General features: G+C 39.5%; 1 protein-coding gene across 1 annotated transcript; it reads right to left on the bottom strand.

Moving 5' to 3' along the window:
* Positions 1 to 1,776: 1,776 nt before the first annotated feature.
* LOC122862124 (ankyrin repeat domain-containing protein 6-like) lies at positions 1,777 to 14,801 on the bottom strand. The gene is made up of 5 exons (XM_044167385.1): positions 14,660 to 14,801; positions 3,435 to 3,490; positions 3,082 to 3,273; positions 2,835 to 2,933; positions 1,777 to 2,422 (listed from the first exon to the last, which is right to left on the bottom strand). The coding sequence occupies exons 2-5, from the start codon at positions 3,471 to 3,473 to the stop codon at positions 2,411 to 2,413; spliced, it is 342 nt and encodes a 113-aa protein (XP_044023320.1). The 5' UTR covers positions 3,474 to 3,490; positions 14,660 to 14,801; the 3' UTR covers positions 1,777 to 2,410.
* Positions 14,802 to 18,864: the final 4,063 nt, after the last annotated feature.

Below are 18,864 nucleotides of genomic sequence, written 5' to 3'. Positions count from 1 at the left end.
ACGTGACTCGCAAGCTTGCAACTGTGTGGGCAAGAACAGTCTGCAATACGAGTGCAAATGTACATCCGCAAAAGTTTTAAAATAAACATTCTTTTTGAAACTCAAGTTTCAATGTTTCAAGACTTTTTCCCCAACATATGTGCAAGAGTTTTCAGATCACCATTTAAAAGGTTTCAAATCTGGAAAACAAACGAATAGAGAAAAACTCAAATACAAAATAATGTTGGCAAAGATTTGAAATTTATTTTCAGCCAATCAAAACATTATGCAAGACTTCAAACCTTAGTTCCAAGCTTCCAAATATTCAACCTTTCGAAGCTTTTTTCCAGGTTCATGACATGACACTCATCCCATAACAAATCTTCATCTTATCAAGTAATTTGTGTCCATTATTGAGTCCTAAAAGTCTTCTTTTTTTAAAACAAGTGAAAACAATCTGACATTGCAGTTAGATTGTCACAGACACGCCAGGCTCCACGGTCATCCAATGATAGCGCACTCCCTCACCAGAGTATCACACACACCTGCTCCCCATCAGCACCTCATCACCACTAGGATAAAGGCACACTACTCACCTCAGCCAGTTGTCCGGTCTCGTTGATACTAAGGACTCTTCCCATTGACTAAAGACGCTTTTGGATTACTTCCCTGACCTACGCTAGTGTGTACATCCACTCCCCGTGCTCCTTTGTCCAGTCGTGAGTTTTCCTGTCTCCAGTGTGGTTACTCCAGTCCACAATCTCCACATCCATTCTACAAGGGACTGTATCTGTGCTTTGCTAGTTCATCAGTACTGCTCCATAACCCACCACTTACCGGCATACTGTTTGCTCATTGCTGGTGTCAAATAAAACTCCATCTGTCTCCATCTTGGTGTCTCCTGCCCTTCTGTCCGTAACAGAGATAATTTCAAGCTGTTTTTTATTTTTTTATATTTTTAATAATTTTCTAGAATAAGGTGACATTTTTCTTGATTCTAATGTAGCAATCCCTAATTCTAATATTCCCTAATCCCAGTACTGAAACCTTGTAAACACACACCCGTGATGCCATGCGTGCACCTCTTGCATACACATGCACAAGCCAATGCAAGACAAATGCACTACTGAAATCACACACACAAGAAAAGTTTGTTATCACACAACAGAAAAATCTCTCACACACCAGACGAACCACACATGTAACATGTAACATGACTCAAATTACTGGCAAAAACAGTGTGTGAGTGGTTTCACCTCCATGCGTTTCTCCGGTGTGTGTGCTTTTGCTAATGTGCAAGGATTTTTTCAATTGCTTATATGGGCTGTAGAATGCCTCACAAAATCATACTGACAACACTGAAATACTGTACCTGGTTTCTCTCTGTCACAGAGCACAAAGAACTCAGCAAGATTTTCACCAGGGTAAGGTTGTTGTAGCGAGCAGCCACATGCAAACAGGTGTCACCCACCTGGAACCAAAACAGAGTTCATAGTTTAATGTTTTAAGGATACCATGATCAGTGATGTATCAAGTGCATTGTGAAATTATTCCTTACTGTTCCAGTCCATGGTACTATAACTCAGTGGTGTCATAGTGACTTACCAGAAAGTCTACTACTTTTTAAATCATTTTTTACTCTCTGAGGAGAGCTCAGTGCATTGCGGTATGCTGGACGACTCACATTGTTCTTGGTGTCTGGTGTGGATCCTCCGAGCAGCAGAAGGCGAGCAGTCTGAGCATGTGCATTCTGACAGGCTAGGTGGAGTGCTGTGTTTCCTGCCTGAATCAACATAATACAGTTACTACAGAGTAAATACAGCTCTACAGTGGGCTTTCATGTTAGCTTGTCAGGGTGGATCATTGGATACCATCATCTATAACATGAGAATATAACACCACAACTCTAAGAGGAAAACAACCAGATATTCTGATGTTATCTAAGAGTTTGGCAAGACAGTCCACATTGTTGAATGTGGTATTTGGCAGGTCTTCTGGTCCATAGAGCCATTTTTGTCACATTATAATGCATATGTAAGTAACTATAAAACATGCTCTTTAAGTCAGTTACAGTTTGGGTTGAAATAGCATGAGGTTTTGATATTGTGAGGGCAAGGGGATAACAATGAAACACAAATATATTTGCTCTTAACCTAACACATAACACATTATAATGAAATTCCTCTTTGTGCCTTCCATAAGTCTAAGAAAATCATTAGAAATGTGCCCTACATTTCTGTATCAATGTACTTTTGCTGAATATTATGTTATATTGTTTCACTGATAGAGAACCTAGACTGAGATAATGCTGTATTTACATCTGTAACAAACCAAATAAAGAAAATCCATTCTTTCCTTAGAAACATAGTCCTTTGCTGCCATAGCTTTGATTGATGTTCAATTGTAGTGTCCTTATACCACAATAGTAAAATTACACAGTCACCTGTAAATCAAAAAATAAATGTATTTCAAATCCAAAATACTCATAGATACAAATCTAAAATGAAAATGTTAGCTCTGGTCCAATATGGACATATACAATACAATAATATACAATAGGATAGTGGGATGTGTGTTTTGTCTGTCTTGCCATATTCATTTATGTTCTGTAAAGCACTTTGTAACTGTTGTTTTCAAAAGTAAGCAACTCTATCCATTGTGCAAGGCTATAAGATGTGGATGAATGTTTCAGAAAAACATATTAAGTGGACCATATGTTGTGAAAATTGTATGTTGTCAAATATATAAGTGTATAATAATAATAATAATAATAATAATAATAATAATAATAATAATAATAATTGTTGTTGTTGTTGTTGTTATTGTTATTATTATTATTATCATCATCATCCTACCTTGTTCCTGATATGTACAGCAGCTCCTGCCTTGACCAGCAGTTTGACACAGTGAGAGAAACCATGCCAAGACACCTCATGCAGTACAGTGTTGCCGTCCTCAAACAAATATATGAAGTACTAGTAGTTAGTATTCCCATCACAGACTATTATAATTTTATCAATCACACGAATTGAGAATGCATGAATGAATTTTCCTGTAGGTGTGTGAAAGAGTTCTGACATGTACAGTATGTCCACCACTCACTCTGTCCTGCAGGTCCACAGCACAGCCTCCCTGAATCAGAGCAGCCATGGCATCACTGTTCCCGACCATGGCAGCTCGGCGCAGGGCTGGCTGGTGACGCTGGCCCTGGCATGATGATGAAGGCACATAGACCAGTGCCTGCTCACTCATCACTGCTGACACGCACACATTTATGTACATAGGCCGACGGATCTTTACATGTGTGCATGCATGCACATAAACAGATACTTTACAACAAATATTTGCATATCACACATTCTATTATTAAAGCAATAGATCATTTTAGTTGCATAACAAAAATAACACCTCTGTAACTATGACCATGTCAATAATAATGTCCTATTCCTACCCACCTTCAGATGAATGACTTCAATCCTGCAGGGCTCAGGCATGATGAATCTTGCACTTCCTGTTGTCACAAAAATAACATGTTTGAACTCAACTGAAACAATATTTAACAGCTCTGGTGCTTCCAAGAATTTTCCACTTTGCAGGAATTGATGCTGTGATGAGAACATAGCGTGGACAGTACACATGTGCTATCAGTGATGGGATGAAGAGAACAGTCTACATACACTGCTGTAATCTAGTGCCCTGGGTATTGAGTACTGCTGGCTTTGTCTCTGTGTGTGTTTGTTGACATTGCAGTTACATGAGCATGTGTGTTGCAGAATTAAATACGGCCAACAATATTTACAAGGTGTAGGACTTGTATACGGATATTCCCCCAATTTTAGGACAATGCAGAAGGACAATGATCCTAAACATTCAATTCAATTCAATTTTATTTATATAGCGCCAATTCATAACAGAAGTTATCTCATTGCACTTTTCCTATAGAGCAGGTCGAGGCCGTACTCTTTATAATATTATCTACAGCCTCAAGCAGAACCAGAGTCAATGGTGGGCGTCTATGCACCGCTGCCGTGTTAAGTTTTAAGAGAGAGAGAGAGAGAGAGAGAGAGTGAGAGTGAGAGAGAGAGAGAGAGAGGGGAGGGAAGCACAATGCAAATACCACCTAGAATTTTAAAATAGTAATAATGTAATGGTAGTGGTGATATTAATATTAATAAGTTAATAACAATAGGAATGATAAAAATAATAATGACAATAATAGAAACAGAGCCAATAACAACAACTGTAGTAGCATTTGTCGAGCAGGACCACAAGGGCAGTAGTTGACCCACAACCACAGATCCAGTCTCTGCAACTCGGGAGGTAGAAATACCAGAAGGCAAGAGGAAAGAAACAAAAAAGCACAATACTACGGGAGAGAGAAGATGTAGAGTTAGTAACATGCGGTAATGGGATAAAAATGCATACAGGAGGAGAGGAGAGAAGAAAGAGGTGCATCATGGGAAGTCTCCCGGCAGCCTAGGCCAATAGCAGCATAACTAAGGGATGGTTCAGGACTCACCCAAGCCAGCCCTAACTACAAGCTTAATCAAAGAGGAAAGTCTTAAGTATACTCTTAAATGTGTAGCTGGTGTCTGCCTCCCGAATCCAAACTGGGATCTGTTTCCAGAGGAGAGGAGCTTGATAACTGAAAGCTCTGGCTCCCATTCTACTTTTGGAGACTCTAGGAATGACAAGTAACTCTGCATTCTGGGAGCACAGTGTTCTAGTAGGGTAATAAGGTATTATGAGCTCTTTAAGATACAACAGTGCCTGACCATTAAGAACTTTGTAGGTGAGGAGAAGGATTTTAAATTCTATTCTGGATTTTACAGGGAGCCAGTGCAGAGAAGCTAATATTGGAGAAATATGATCTCTTATCCTAGTTCTTGTCAGTACACGTGCTGCAGCATTCTGGATCAACTGGAGACTCTTAAGGGGCTTATTCGGGTAGCATGATAATAAGGAATTGCAATAGTCCAACATACAGAAAACATAACCAAAGATTTTGTTCTTGACTGGCCAAGTCAGTCACCTGACTTCAATCCAACTGATAATATGTTTACAGTATACAAACGTCCAGGACTGCCAGTATTAAAATTAAAATCATTTAATCAAATTGAAATTTCATTTTCCGTTTGTATGCACATAATGTTTGACATTTATCCTATCCGATTTTCAATTTAATGTTGGAAAACTATAATAATTACTGACAAAATGAAAATGAAAATAAAGGCTGAATAAAAAGCCTTCAGTCATTATCTGCAAAAGGACCTTTCACCAAATATTAGATATGATGAGTTGGTTTAAAGCTTTTTAATTTTTAATTGTTTTCTGTCTCCTAAAAAGTGGGGGACAGTATAATACCAACCAGTGTTCGAATTGCACCGTGGTTTTCGGGGCAGCCGTATTTTTCGGGGGTGGGTTTTGGGAAGGTACTGTACACATGCACATGCATACATGAATGTGCCCGCCTACATGCAAAAATATACTATTAATACATTCCAATTTATACAGAGAATGTTTAGCCTGGGGCAACAAAGAAATTATTCACCATTGCAAGGTTTTTTTTAATCGCTCCCCGAAAAAAATAAAAATACCAAAGCACAGTGGACAGGCAATGGTTTACTTTGGGCGTTACTTTGTTAAGCAGACCAGACCTAGGTGGCAACCTATGACAATTATGAACAGGTGCCCCAACGCATTGATGGCCACAGCAGAAATAGACACCATAGTGTTTATTAGACACTAAATGTTGGAAATTGTTATGCGCGAATAAATACACCTGTTGACAAGTGCTTTACTATTACTCTATTATTTATTTCAGGAACCCAAATATACAGGAAAATATCAATGTATACAGAAAAAAAACAGTGACACCAAAAATTATGATTTTTAGAGCTCCCCCTAAATTTCTCAAATGAGGCAAATGAGTTACAGTTGCATGCAAGTTTTTGACTATCTGAAGTGCAATATTCTTTTAGCTATGGATGGGTCTCCACCAACTGCTGAGGGAAAAGACTCTTTAGCTGCTAAATGCTTCTAGATGTTTGATGCTGAGCAGGTACTGTAACAGTGGGTTTATCAGAGCTTTATCACTGAAAGCAGCTGCCTGCTGCTTCTGGAAGCACAGCTGGTGAGAGCTCTGAGACTGAACCAGAACACCAAAGTTGTGGACCATAAAACTAAAAAAATGGGCTGAAAGAGGCTAAAATGCTCTGTAGAGCCAAGTGGAACTGCAGTCGGGTGGTAATTCTTTGAACATTTTTCAAAGTGAATGATGTGAATGTGAATAATAATAAGAATATAATGCGAATGGCCCCCGTGTAGCTATATTAATTTTATGGTAGAAAAGGTTTCAGTCGTAGTCATCTGGACACTTGATTCTGAAAACAGTGTCCAGATGACTACAGATGACTACAACTGAAACCTTTTCTATGATAGAACACTCCTGGACGAATGAGGGACTATATTAATTATATATATTTTTTTATTTCTAGCAAATTATATTCAAACCATACATTCAATTCAATTCAATTTTATTTATATAACGCCAATTTATAACAGAAGTTATCTCACTGCACTTTTCCTATAGAGCAGGTCTAGACCGTACTCTTTATAATATTATCTACAGCGAGCCAACAAATCCCACCATGAGCAAGCACTTGGCGACAGTGGCAAGGAAAAACTTCCTTTTAAGAGGCAGAAACCTCAAGCAGAACCAGACTCAATAGTGGGTGGCCATCCGCTGCTGCCGTATTACGCTTTGAGAGATAGATAGAGAGAGAGAGAGAGAGACAGAGAGACAGAGAGAGGAAGAGAGACAGAGAAAGAGGTTTTGAGATGTCAGGTATTGTCTGTCACACTCGCACTTCACTAGCATATTGTTATATATAAATTCCCCCTCTCAACCAATTCAGTGGTATGTGTCATCCTCAAGATCGGTTCCTCTACCAGAAGCCTGGGAGTTTGAGGGTTCTGTGCAGTATCTTAGCTGTTCCTAGGACTGCACTCTTCTGGACAGAGACTTCAGATGTTGTACCTGGAATCTGCTGGAGCCACTTTCCCAGTTTGGGGGTCACAGCCCATTGGCACCACTTTTGCTTTTACTCTCCACATTTCTTCTAGCTCCTCTTTCAGCCCTTGGTATTTTTCAAGCTTCTCATATTCCTTATTCTTGATGTTGCTACATATATCACATATCCCATTTTCCCTTTTTTTGATACCATCTGACTGCACTTGTCCAGTCCGAATGACATTTCAGTGTTGTTGCTGTAGATACTGGTAGTGTGGATCAGTGAGTCAATGTCTCGATCATTCCTAGCATTTTTTGTCAGCTCAGATTGCTGACGGGCAGTGTCATTGGTGCCGACATGGACTATGAATTTCGTGATAGTCGTCGTAAGTGCAGCCAGAAGTCTGGGGAGCTTTTCGAGGATGCCTGGGGTTGTAGCTCCGGGAAAGCAATGCGTAACGAAGCGGATATTCCTTACTATGGAATCTCCAACTATCAGCGTAGTTGGGGGGGGGGCAGAGTTGATGATTGTGGAGACCGCCAAGTTCCATCAGCTGTCCCTGGGATAGACGTGGCCAGGGACTGCTGCGGCGAGGGGGCGGTGTCCTTCTTAGCAGAGGGGTTCCCTGCTGTCTCTGGACAAATGAGACCTCCAGAGCTTCTCCTAATCACAGCCTCTTTCAGTAACTTGCGGAGAGAGGAGGAGGAGGACTTGGCTGCTGGAAAATTGGAGCGTGGAGTAGCCTAGCCACCAGGCTAAAAACAAACCTAGCTTCCGCACTTGATGGTGACTTATGCAATTGGCTTTGAGTTGGCTTCTAGAGATGTTTTCCACAGCCCCATTGAGTTCTTGATGAAGGCTCTTAGTGTAGTACTGTTGATATTGTTTTCAAAGTAGTGTTATAAATAGGTTAATAAAAAGATATGTGACACTCATATTTAACTCACATGCTGTCCATTTCTTCTGATCCTCCTTGAGATGGTTCTACTCCTTCATTGGAATCCAGCTGTGTTTAATTAAACTGATTGGACTTGATTAGGAAAGGCACACACCTGTCTATATAAGACCTTACAGCTTACAGTGCATGTCAGAGCAAATGAGAATCATGAGGTCGAAGGAACTGCCCAAGGAGCTCAGAGACAGAATTGTGGCAAGGCACGGATCTGGCCAAGATTACAAAAGAATTTCTGCAGCACTCAAGGTTCCTAAGAGCACAATGGCCTCCATAATCCTTAAATGGAAGAAGTTTGGGACGACCAGAACTCTTCCTACACCTGGCCGTCCAGCCAAACTGAGCAATCGTGGGAGAAGAGCCTTGGTGAGAGAGGTAAAGAAGAATCCAAAGATCACTGTGGCTGAGCTCCAGAGATGCAGTAGGGAGATGGGAGAAAGTTCCAGAAAGTCAACTATCACTGGGGCTTTATGGCAGAGTGGCCCGACGGAAGCCTCTCCTCAGTGCAAGACATATGAAAGCCTGCATAGAGTTTGCCAAAAAACACACGAAGGACTCCCAGACTATGAGAAATAAGATTCTCTGGTCTGATGAGACCAAGATTGAACTTTTTGGCGTTAATTCTAAGCGGTATGTGTGGAGAAAACCGGGCACTGCTCATCACCTGCCCAATACAATCCCAACAGTGAAACATGGTGGTGGCACCATCATGCTATGGGGGTGTTTTTCAGCTGCAGGGACAGGACGACACGTTGCAATTGAAGGAAAGATGAATGCAGCCAAGTACAGAGATATCCTGGAAGAAAACCTCTTCCAGAGTGCTCAGGACCTCAGATTGGGCCGAAGGTTCACCTTCCAACAAGACAATGTCCCTAAACACACAGCTAAAATAACAAAGGAGTGGCTTTGGAACAACTCTGTGACCATTCTTTACTGGCCCAGCCAGAGCCCTGACCTAAACCCAATTGAGCATCTCTGGAGAGACCTGAAAATGGCTGTCCACCAATGTTCACCATCCAACCTGACGGAACTGGAAAGGATCTGCAAGGAAGAATGGCAGAGGATCCCCAAATCCAGGTGTGAAAAACTTGTTGCATCATTCCCAAGAAGACTCATGGCTGTACTAGCTCAAAAGGGTGCTTCTACTCAATACTTATGACCATGTAATATTTCAGTTTTTCTTTTTTAATAAATTTGCATACATTTCTACATTTCTGTTTTTTTTCTGTCAAGATGGGGTGATGAGTGTACATTAATGAGAAATAAAATAAACTTTTTTGATTTTAGCAAATGGCTGCAATGAAACAAAGAGTGAAAAATTTTAAGCGGTCTGAATACTTTCTGTACCCACTGTATCTACTAAATACATCAAATATCTAGTACAGCCAAACTACTAATTACACTGCATCTAGATAATTCATGTTAAGACAAAGTAAAATGTTGGTTTATTTAAGATATTTTGGCCAGCTTTTGCATTATGTCAACGAGTGACACCAAAAAGAGCCAATGAGAAGAGAAAAAAGTTTTCTTCTGGATCAGGGAGGATTTCATGCCAAAACGCCTCTGTAAAAACCTATGTGGCACACTATGTCTGGCTGATTATGACTGTTAATTCATTGTACAATAAGTACTTTATTATAGTAATTGAAACGTTTTCCACCATACTTCAGGTTTAGCGGTGAGCTGGATTCTTCTTGCAGCGGTGGCTAAGGATCAAGGGTAATGTAGGCTAGTCTTCCGATATCCAAAACTGACAACAAAAATCTTTTTTTCTCAGAATCAAAGGTTAAATAAACTAAACTGATAGCCATAACATTAACCTATCTTATTGTTGACTTATCAAGGACATTTTCATGTTTTAGTTTTGAGAAATGTTGAGGATATCGTTGAAAGAAAACCTTAACATCAGAATTGACAGTGAGGAAAATACTTCCAGGCAGCAGGTCCTCGGTTCGCCAATGGGACTGATGCTCACAGCGTCTTATAGTGCTGCAGTCAGGTTAATATTGGAGTGAGTGGACGGCCGGAGCAGTTCCACTGAGCGTCTAATATTGCCGTGGATGATTTTAAAATTGGAGTACTGAAGGGTACCTTGTGTGTCTGTATGAGATGCCAAGGGGCATGACAAAATGTTATTTTGTAATGTATTTGGCGACCTGGGAATGAGAACGGGTTGAAATACCACTGATCTGAATTCTCAAGTTGACTGTCCTGCTCCTTCAATGTTAAGCATCTGACCCAAATGGAGGATTTCATGTGCTGTAGTATTAGAGCTGATAGTCAGATTATGTCAACCTTTAATCTTTGTTGGTGATTAAAAACAGTCTTGAACCCAAAGCATGTGTACATACAACACTGAAACACTTGTGCTCATCATTCACTCTTATTCTGTTCTCTCACTGATCCCACCTGTATCACATACAATTGTTAAAAAAAATTCTGTATAAATACACATTCTTTTCCCACACAATGAAGGCTGGGTCTGTATATTTGTAATTACACTGTATACTGTACACTGTATGAAATTCTGTTTTATGATGTTTTCTCATCTGTTTGACTTTTGGAGCATGTGACTGATTTGTTTGATTTATTTTTGATCACAGATTGTTTTTACCAGGCAGGTGGTGGGTACAGAGCCAGGATGCATTGAATGTGTTGAATGTGTCCATTTTATGCCACTTTATACTCCACTACATTTCAGATGTAAATATTCTTTTTTTTCTCCACTACATTTTTGTAACTGCTTTAATTACTAGTTACTTTACAGATCAATAATTTCCCAAACTTTTAAGAGAAGTTTCATTTCCTAGAAGGAATTATGTACTGGTATTAATTAATCATATAATATATGATTAATAATAATTATAATTATATGTTGTTTTCAATTGGTACATTTGCAAAAAATAAATTCAATTTAATTGTTGTGTAACATGTGAAAGCAGGTCGTAAATTAATAAACTGGCTTAGGTTCGTCACCAATTGGCACTCAGCAGTCCGTTGTTCATCCTCTGTGAGTCCTGCAGGCCTGTTTCTTGACCCACAGGTCTCGTGAACAGGAAGGTCAGAAAAAGCACTCAATTCTCTGTGGAGGTACGTGGAGGTACAATATTGATAATGGATATATCAAGAGACCTACAGTAGATATAAGATGGTGCCCCATTCAATACTATAAAAGGTTGCTCATTGGGAAATGTGTGAGCTATACCTTTTAAATTTTACTGCTGTAAGATATCAAAAAACTAAATGGCGTTAGAATATATGCACTGCAGCCTAGCTGTTCTGGTTACGTACTGCCAGTGTTAAAAGTTTTTGTGCATAGGGAGAGAATATGAACAATATATGCACCTAAATGTTGCATTTATCCTGAAAATATGAGGTGTGTAAGAAATGAATGGTTTAAGTTGTATTGGTAAAATGTTAAAAGCCATAATTCATGGTTTAAAGGTTAAAAATCATAATACATGATTGATGTTAGAAGAAAGCATTTCATACAAGAAGATGCAGTACAGTTTAAAAACTATTTAATTCATATAATTGCTATTATGTTGAAGTAGCATATTGAGAATTTTGATGATGTGATAATTCATTATGGCCATAGATAGTTGAAACCTAAGTTTCGACAGAAAATAATAGCCCTGTTGTTATGCAGGCTAGGTTTTTGAGATCCCCTGAAGTGCCTTGGACCTTGGATTCTGGATTCTGTCCTCGACGAAAAATGGCGAGCCACCGTTGAACCTCATTATCCCTCATTCCCAACACATTTGATGACACCAGTGTGGTAGGACTGTGTCACAAGCCTCACATTCCCTTTGCTTTTATTATTATCGGGTGCACTCAAAACTAAAACCCACCCAGAACAATTACTGATCTTGGAAGTAAGAACTGGTTCAACTGACAGAAGAGACTTAAACCTGAAACTTACAGACTAAGCTAACAACTGAGGAAACTTTAACATATCAACTTTAACATATCAAAGGAGGAACTGAACCTTATCACGCTTAAGGAACACTTCCTTTAAAAGGAATTAAGGACATTGAAAATTGTTTATTAAGAAGTTAAAGTGGTCTACGTTTTGCAATTTTTCATGTGGTTTATAGTGTATGTTCTAAATAATGGTATATTGTGTATGAATATGGTTTATGTTTAAGCCTACTGTAAGTTTTAGTGCACTAAATAGGGTTTTCGTTTGTTTATTTAATGGTAAATGGTAAATGGACTGTACTTGTATAGCGCCTTTCTAGTCTTCTGACAACTCAAAGCGCTTCACATATGAAAGTAATATTTATCTTTTTCTAAAAAAGGGTTCAATACAGCTGATCACATTGAACCTACCTTCTGGCTCCAGCCACTGATTTTGTCTTTTGCTCATCCTCAACCCCTCTCTACGAGCATAGACAGTGGTCCAGTATTAATTCCTAATGAAGACGAGATGGCACCGCATGTAGATGTAGCGGCCAGAAGCTCCTTCAAACTTTGCTAAATTTTTGTTTTTATTTGTTATATTTTTGACTTTATTACCGAGGCACTGTGACATAGAAACACTCTTGGAAAAGGAAGCACAGGGATTGGATTATGTGCGGCAGACCTTGAGATGATCACTGCCCACAACATCTTCTGCCATCAAGCCAGACCCGGCGGATCAAACGTCACCGCAATTGGTGCAACCACCCCAGAAAGAGGGGGAAGAGAGCCTGGATAAGAGAACATAAAATGGACTTAATGAAACTCAGGCTAACCCAGCGACAGGAAATCAGAGGCTGTTGTGCCCACATCTTAACAGGGACCTGGCTCCACCACAACATCCAACATCCGGTTCAAGCTATTGCACTCGACGGGTGGACCGTGTTTCGTTTTCTGTGCAAGACGAGGGGAGGCGGCCTCTGTGTTTCCATCAATGATGCATGGTACTCAAACGTAGTCAAAGTTGATGGACAATGTTCCCCAGATGTTGAACCTTTACTGTTACGATCCCAACCATAATATCTGCCTAGAGAATTCATCAGTGTTTTTGTTGCTGCTGTTAACATTCTCCCAAACGCAAATTGAAAAAATGCACAACAGGAACTTTATGAAGTCCTCAGCAGTCACATGACAACACAGTATTTTTACCGAAGCTGGTGATTTTAATCAAACAGACATCAGAACTTTTACCTAAATTCCACCAGCATGGTTACGCCCCCACCAGGGGAAACAATACCCTGGACGATCCTGGTAGCTACAAAGCCCTCCCCCACCCCCACTTTGGAAAATCAGACCACATTTCCCAGCTTCCCAGCTGAGTAAAACGGTCAAACCATCAGAAAAAACAGTTAAAGTGTAGACAGATGAAGCTACAGCAGCTCTACAGGACTGTTTTGAGTGCACAGACTGACACATGATCAGCAATGCCGCCACCCAGGAGAACCATATCAATCTTGAGGAATATACATCTTCAGTGACATCATACATCAGCAAATGTGTTGATGATGTGGTGATCACAAAGACAATAAAATCATTCCCCAACCTAAAAGCCTGGATGAATAGAGAGATGAGGTGGTGCTGGCACCAAGGAGGTAAAGCAGAGGTCTCAGGAGAGACTGGAGAGAGATCTCAACACCAACAACACCAAAGACCAGATAAGTTTAGTACCTTTTATGCTCGCTTTGATCTCAAACCAATTCAATTGTATTTATATAGCGGCAATTCATAACAGAAGTTATCTCATTGCGCTTTTCCTATAGAGCAGGTCAAGACCTACTCTTTATAATATTAATTACAGAGACCCAACAAATCCCACCATGAGCAAACATTTGGCGACAGTGGCAAGAAAAAACTTCCTTTTAACAGACAGAAACCTTGGACAGAACCAGACTCAATAGTGGGCGGCCATCTACCGCTGCCATCACCTCAACAAAGAGCCAGCTGTCAAGTCTACTCTGCCACGAGAGGACTGCTCACTGTCAGTATCCACAGCAGATGTGAGAAGAGCCCTGCATAAAGCTACTGGGCCTGATAACATCCCTGGCTGTCTACTAAGAACATGTGCCAACCAGCTACCCATTGTCATTATGTCATTACTGACATTTTTTAACATATCACTGTATAATATTCCATCTGCTACCCTTATTCCAACTGAAACCAGTTCTATTTGCACTATAATTTAAAACACTCATATTACACATATTGTATATATTTTTGTATGTATACAGTATGTACGTATTTTCTTTTAGAGCTACTTTTATGTTGTTTGTTCTATTTTATTGCATATTTTATTTTTTATATTCACTCCTAATTTAAAGATTTGAATATCTGTTTATACATTTTCTGCGTGTGTAGCATGGAGGGGGTTACAACTGCATTTCATTGTGAAATCCTGTATTGTATAATATATCACTTATAATTTATTGTACAATAAAACTGAACCTTAACCTTAACCTAATATTCATTTCACTGCCCTGTCACTAGTAAGTAGGCTACAAGGGTTAAAATAGCACTTGTATACTAATCCTGAATCACCTTGAATAAAGTTTGAATTGCCATAATAATATACTGCTAACAAATGTAAGAAACTGTGTTCAGTAGGACTCAAAAGAGAAGCTATAGCATTTGCTGCTGTTAAAAACACTTTTTTAATGTGATTATTGGTATTTCATCGAGGCTAGCTTTTGTTAAAATATTTGTTCAATTTTAGGCTCTCACAGACAAGAAATACATTGTCCAGTTCCATAAGTTTTACCTTATCCTCCATAGAGCCTTCGGACTTCTGTTACTCCCTGTTGTAGCAAAAAGGAGCATCCATGCAAAATCCAAACAAGCCTTTCAAAGAGTTGTATCTGTGTTTGTGATGTGAGATGTAAGAGGATGATGCTGCTGCAACAACAGCAGGCTGGCTACTCAGTGTGGAAAGATGTGCTGAGAGGATGCCAGCTGTTGTAGTGCATTACAGCTTAGAGAGAGAGCGAGAGAGAGAGAATGGGAGTAGTACATACAGCTACAATAATACCTTTAACCCTCCATCTACGTGTACACACTGTCATGTAAAAAGGTTTAATCGTGTTTATGACCAGTTCATCTGTGATGTGCAATTACAAGTGTCAGCTGTCTTCCAGCTCATCTGGGGAATAGTATGATTTGAATCTCCATTACACACACACACCGACACACACTGTATTAGTGTAGGCCTGCATGTCTTTGGTGAATCTTGCTGAAATGCCTTCCGTGTGGATTAGGATCAGGACACCCAGATGAAGTCTCTGACTTACTTTGCTTTGCTGTCATTTTAATCTAAGCTTTTGTTGCACATGATAACATAATGGGAAAGAGAAAGAAAATCTCCAGCTAAATTGAAATTCAAGTAAGGTCATAATATAATGACAGCTGGGTTAGAAACTGTGTAGTTCTTAAAAATCCACTAGTCAGACTTCAGAGATCATCAGAAGCTTCATTACATGACAAGCTGGTAGATATTCACTATGATGTGCCTGACTACTTGTCATGCTCAGAATGCTGTAACATTTGCTGTAAACTAGAGATGGGTGAGAAATTTAAGTGAAAACCAACATGTGACTTCCATACCTGTAATTTGGTTCATTTGGTCGGGACCAAAGATAAAAAATTATCCACTGTCACCTTAAAAAAAAAGTGAGCCAGCTTTGGGAACCTGAGTCAAGCCCAAAGACAGTTTAGGTGCGTTTCATAAAGCAAGATTGCCAGTTAAAATATGCTTATTTCAGTAAGTCAGGCTTATTTCCAGGAAACTGTGTTTCATAAAGGAGAATTAAACGTTAGTAACGTAAGTTACCTGGTAACTGATTCCTCCAGACTAGCCTGGTCCTAATCAGGTTAGTTTTCAGGTTTAGCTTCATCTCAGGCTGGACCAGTGTGTTACAATCAATCTGCAAAACTGAATCACAGCGTTTTCTCCAAAGTTCCCTGAAGGTTTCACTAAATCAGCCTCATGAAACAGATTGATCATGGTTCAGTTTGTTAGGCTCATTCAAGACAGGCTTTATGCCTTTAAGAAACACCCCTCTAAGTAACCTACTAATCTTGCTTTGTGATACAAGTCATTGCTCCTGATGATGATTTCAAAGTAAAACCAAAACTTCAAACAGCAAAATGCCTCTTTCCTTTTTTTTTTTTTTGGAGTGTCTCTACTATACATCTTTAAAGGTCCAGTATGTAGGATTTAGTGGCATCACCACTCACATCACCCGTTCCAAATGTATAGAAGAAACTAAGGTGGCCTGCGAAACTCGCAAAAAACATAAAAGGTCCTAACGAGACCTATCATAGAGCCAATTACTGGTTTGGCCATTCTGGTCTACTGTACAAACATGGCAGTGCAACATGGCAACCTCCGTGGAAGGCAACCCACTCCTTCTGTAGATAAAAACGGCTCATTCTAAGGTAACGAAAACACAACAATTCTTATTTTCAGGTGATTATACACTATTGAAAACATACTTATGGATATTGTATTCCATTTCTGCCAATATATCCTCCTAAATGTTACATTCTGGACCTTTAAATGACAGTGTATCCCCTTTGTACCTGCCTGTATATTCGTCAGACCAAATTCCTTTTAATTGTCAACTTACTTGCCCACTGTAGTTGTTACTGATACTGAATCTGAAGGCTCATTATTATTGTAACTGACAGTGATCCACATTGAACCTGTGTTTACTGTCTCCCCCTTGTGGTTTCTGTTGTAAGAGCAGCTCATGGACTGGAGAGTTGAAATTTTATTACTAAACAAATTTTGATTACTGTCTTTATTATGAGAAAAAGAGAAAAATTGTCTGGAATATTTGAAATACAGGCACTTAAAACTTAGACTTAGGAGATGCAATTCAATGTCAACATTAAAATTCATTCATGCAACCGCCATAACAAATTTGACTAAATGAAAGTGGGAACATTTATAGTTCAATTTAGATTTATTTTTATTGTACAAAATATGTTAGACATGAAAAACAAAAACATAAAATAAAACACAACATATAAAACTGTGCAGGGACGACAGAAACCCAGGTGGCCTTTCCCAAAAATGTAGACTGTATTTTATTTTGTTTTTTTTACAACATACATTTGACTTGTTTGTTTCTCAACGTATCATAATTAAAAATTGGCTCGTTTGCTCCAGCTTTTACAGACAATACTGATGTAAACACATCTTTAGCGGCAACAGAAAACTAGCGTTTGTCCCTGTATTGAATTAAATGTCTGTCAATCAATCTATGAGAGAAAGCAGGTACAATCTTGTGTTTGGATTTTTGGTGTTGCTGCAGCGCTTACATTTACTTTTGTTTTCAGATTGTGGCTTTTTGTCATGTGACAATGCAAATCCTGTTCTTTAAATCAGAATAGGTCTTGATAAGAGATTGGTACTTGGGTCAGTGTAGAATATTACATGTATGTTAAATAATACTGGAAATCAGATTTAAGTTGGATTCCAGCAGTAATGACAGGCTAATTTATTTTAGAACTTGACCACCAGCCACATTTTCAACCAGAGTGCAAGGCTCATCCCCCACCCAGTGACACCCAGGAACATTTTTGAAATGGCAGTTGTCCAAATGGCAACTGGGATAACCACATTCAAAGGTGTGCCAAATGTCAAAATGTAAGGAATTGACACCTGAAACTTGACATTTGGCACACCTTTGAATGGGATGTTCAGGGTTTCCAAATGTCAGTGTGACAAACAGGAACATTTCTGACACAGTGTCCAGATGGGAACACTGACTGCTCCATTGTGAGGTATGCCAAATGTCAAAATTTAAATGTCGATTACTGTCGAATGGGGTGGTCAGGGTTTGTGCCCAGGACAGGATTCCCAAATGTCATGACAAACAAGAACATTCTTGACTTTTGGGAACACCCCCACTGTTTATCCAAAACATCAAAAATGTTCCCAAATGGACCCAGACCTAAGGAAATCTGAGGCCTCAAAAGGCCTCGTGAGTGCATTTCACTGGATCTTGACCCTTGGATGGAAACTTGTAAACTTTTCCCACTGAAAGTTGGTGTTGCAGTGAAGATCTGACATGAATTTGGTGGTTCTGGGTGCAGGTTAAGGTGTCTAAAAACCTGCACAAAGGTCAAAAGGTCGCCAGGTGTCCCTAATGTTTTTTTAGTAATATTTCTAATATTCATATTTTCTCACAGAAACATCCCAGAGATCCCAAATTTTGCACACACAATGAACAAACCCACCAAATCTCCTCTGCAGCATCTGGGGAAAAAACTGGTATATTTGAATAATCAAGTGAGGATGGGGTGAGACTCTCTGTGAAAGTTGGGCAGATTGGAGAGATTTTTTTTGTTAGCTTCCTTTAGGAACATCCTTTGGAGTTGGAACCAAGCCAGACTTAAAGAGCAGCCTGTTTTATGGAACAGGTGGGAACATTTTTGACACGGTGGTGTCCAAACGGGTTAGCTGACCACTCCATTCAAAGATATGCCAAATGTCAAATTTGGAGGAAAATCGACCGATATATGTGTTACATTTGGCCATTAATAACAGTAATATTCAACAACGTTCTAGTTTGTCAGCTTCCCAAATGTAATTAATTATTAAATTGCCCAATCAGTAACGTTAAAGTTACTGTAGTCTGATTGGAGTATATTGTTGGGACATCACCGCATGGGAAAAAAGGAGAGGCCTTCATGTAAGGAACGAAGTCTTAAGAGCCACCACGAGAGCGCAGGAAACTCCTGTCATGTGGCCATGACATCATCAAGTATATAGTATAAAATTCAGAGCACACTGCTCACCTATCGCCTTTCCACTGCGACTGCGGTTGCTGCAGTAGGTGATCTGCTTTCAACGTTGAACTTTTCCCTAGGTGAAGGTCTTAACTTGCTGGACGAGAAACAGACTGTTTTTGTGTTTGCTGAACACATTTTTGGATTCTGAAGGTGATCGTCATACACCAC

Source organism: Siniperca chuatsi, linkage group LG15 (genome assembly GCF_020085105.1).
Source record: "Siniperca chuatsi isolate FFG_IHB_CAS linkage group LG15, ASM2008510v1, whole genome shotgun sequence".
Lineage (NCBI taxonomy): Eukaryota > Metazoa > Chordata > Actinopteri > Centrarchiformes > Sinipercidae > Siniperca > Siniperca chuatsi.
Note: the sequence above shows the minus strand (reverse complement) of the source record. Positions and strands in the feature narration are given on the sequence as shown.

Bases quoted from the DNA above. Each gene is read 5' to 3' on its own strand.
- LOC122862124 (XM_044167385.1), bottom strand. From the start codon at position 3,473: ATGCCTGAGCCCTGCAGGATTGAAGTCATTCATCTGAAG. The intron at 3,274-3,434 runs GTGGGTAGGAAT...ACACATGTAAAG, and splicing joins TTGAAGTCATTCATCTGAAG to ATCCGTCGGCCTATGTACAT. The intron at 2,934-3,081 runs GTGAGTGGTGGA...TATTTGTTTGAG, and splicing joins CTGTGGACCTGCAGGACAGA to GACGGCAACACTGTACTGCA.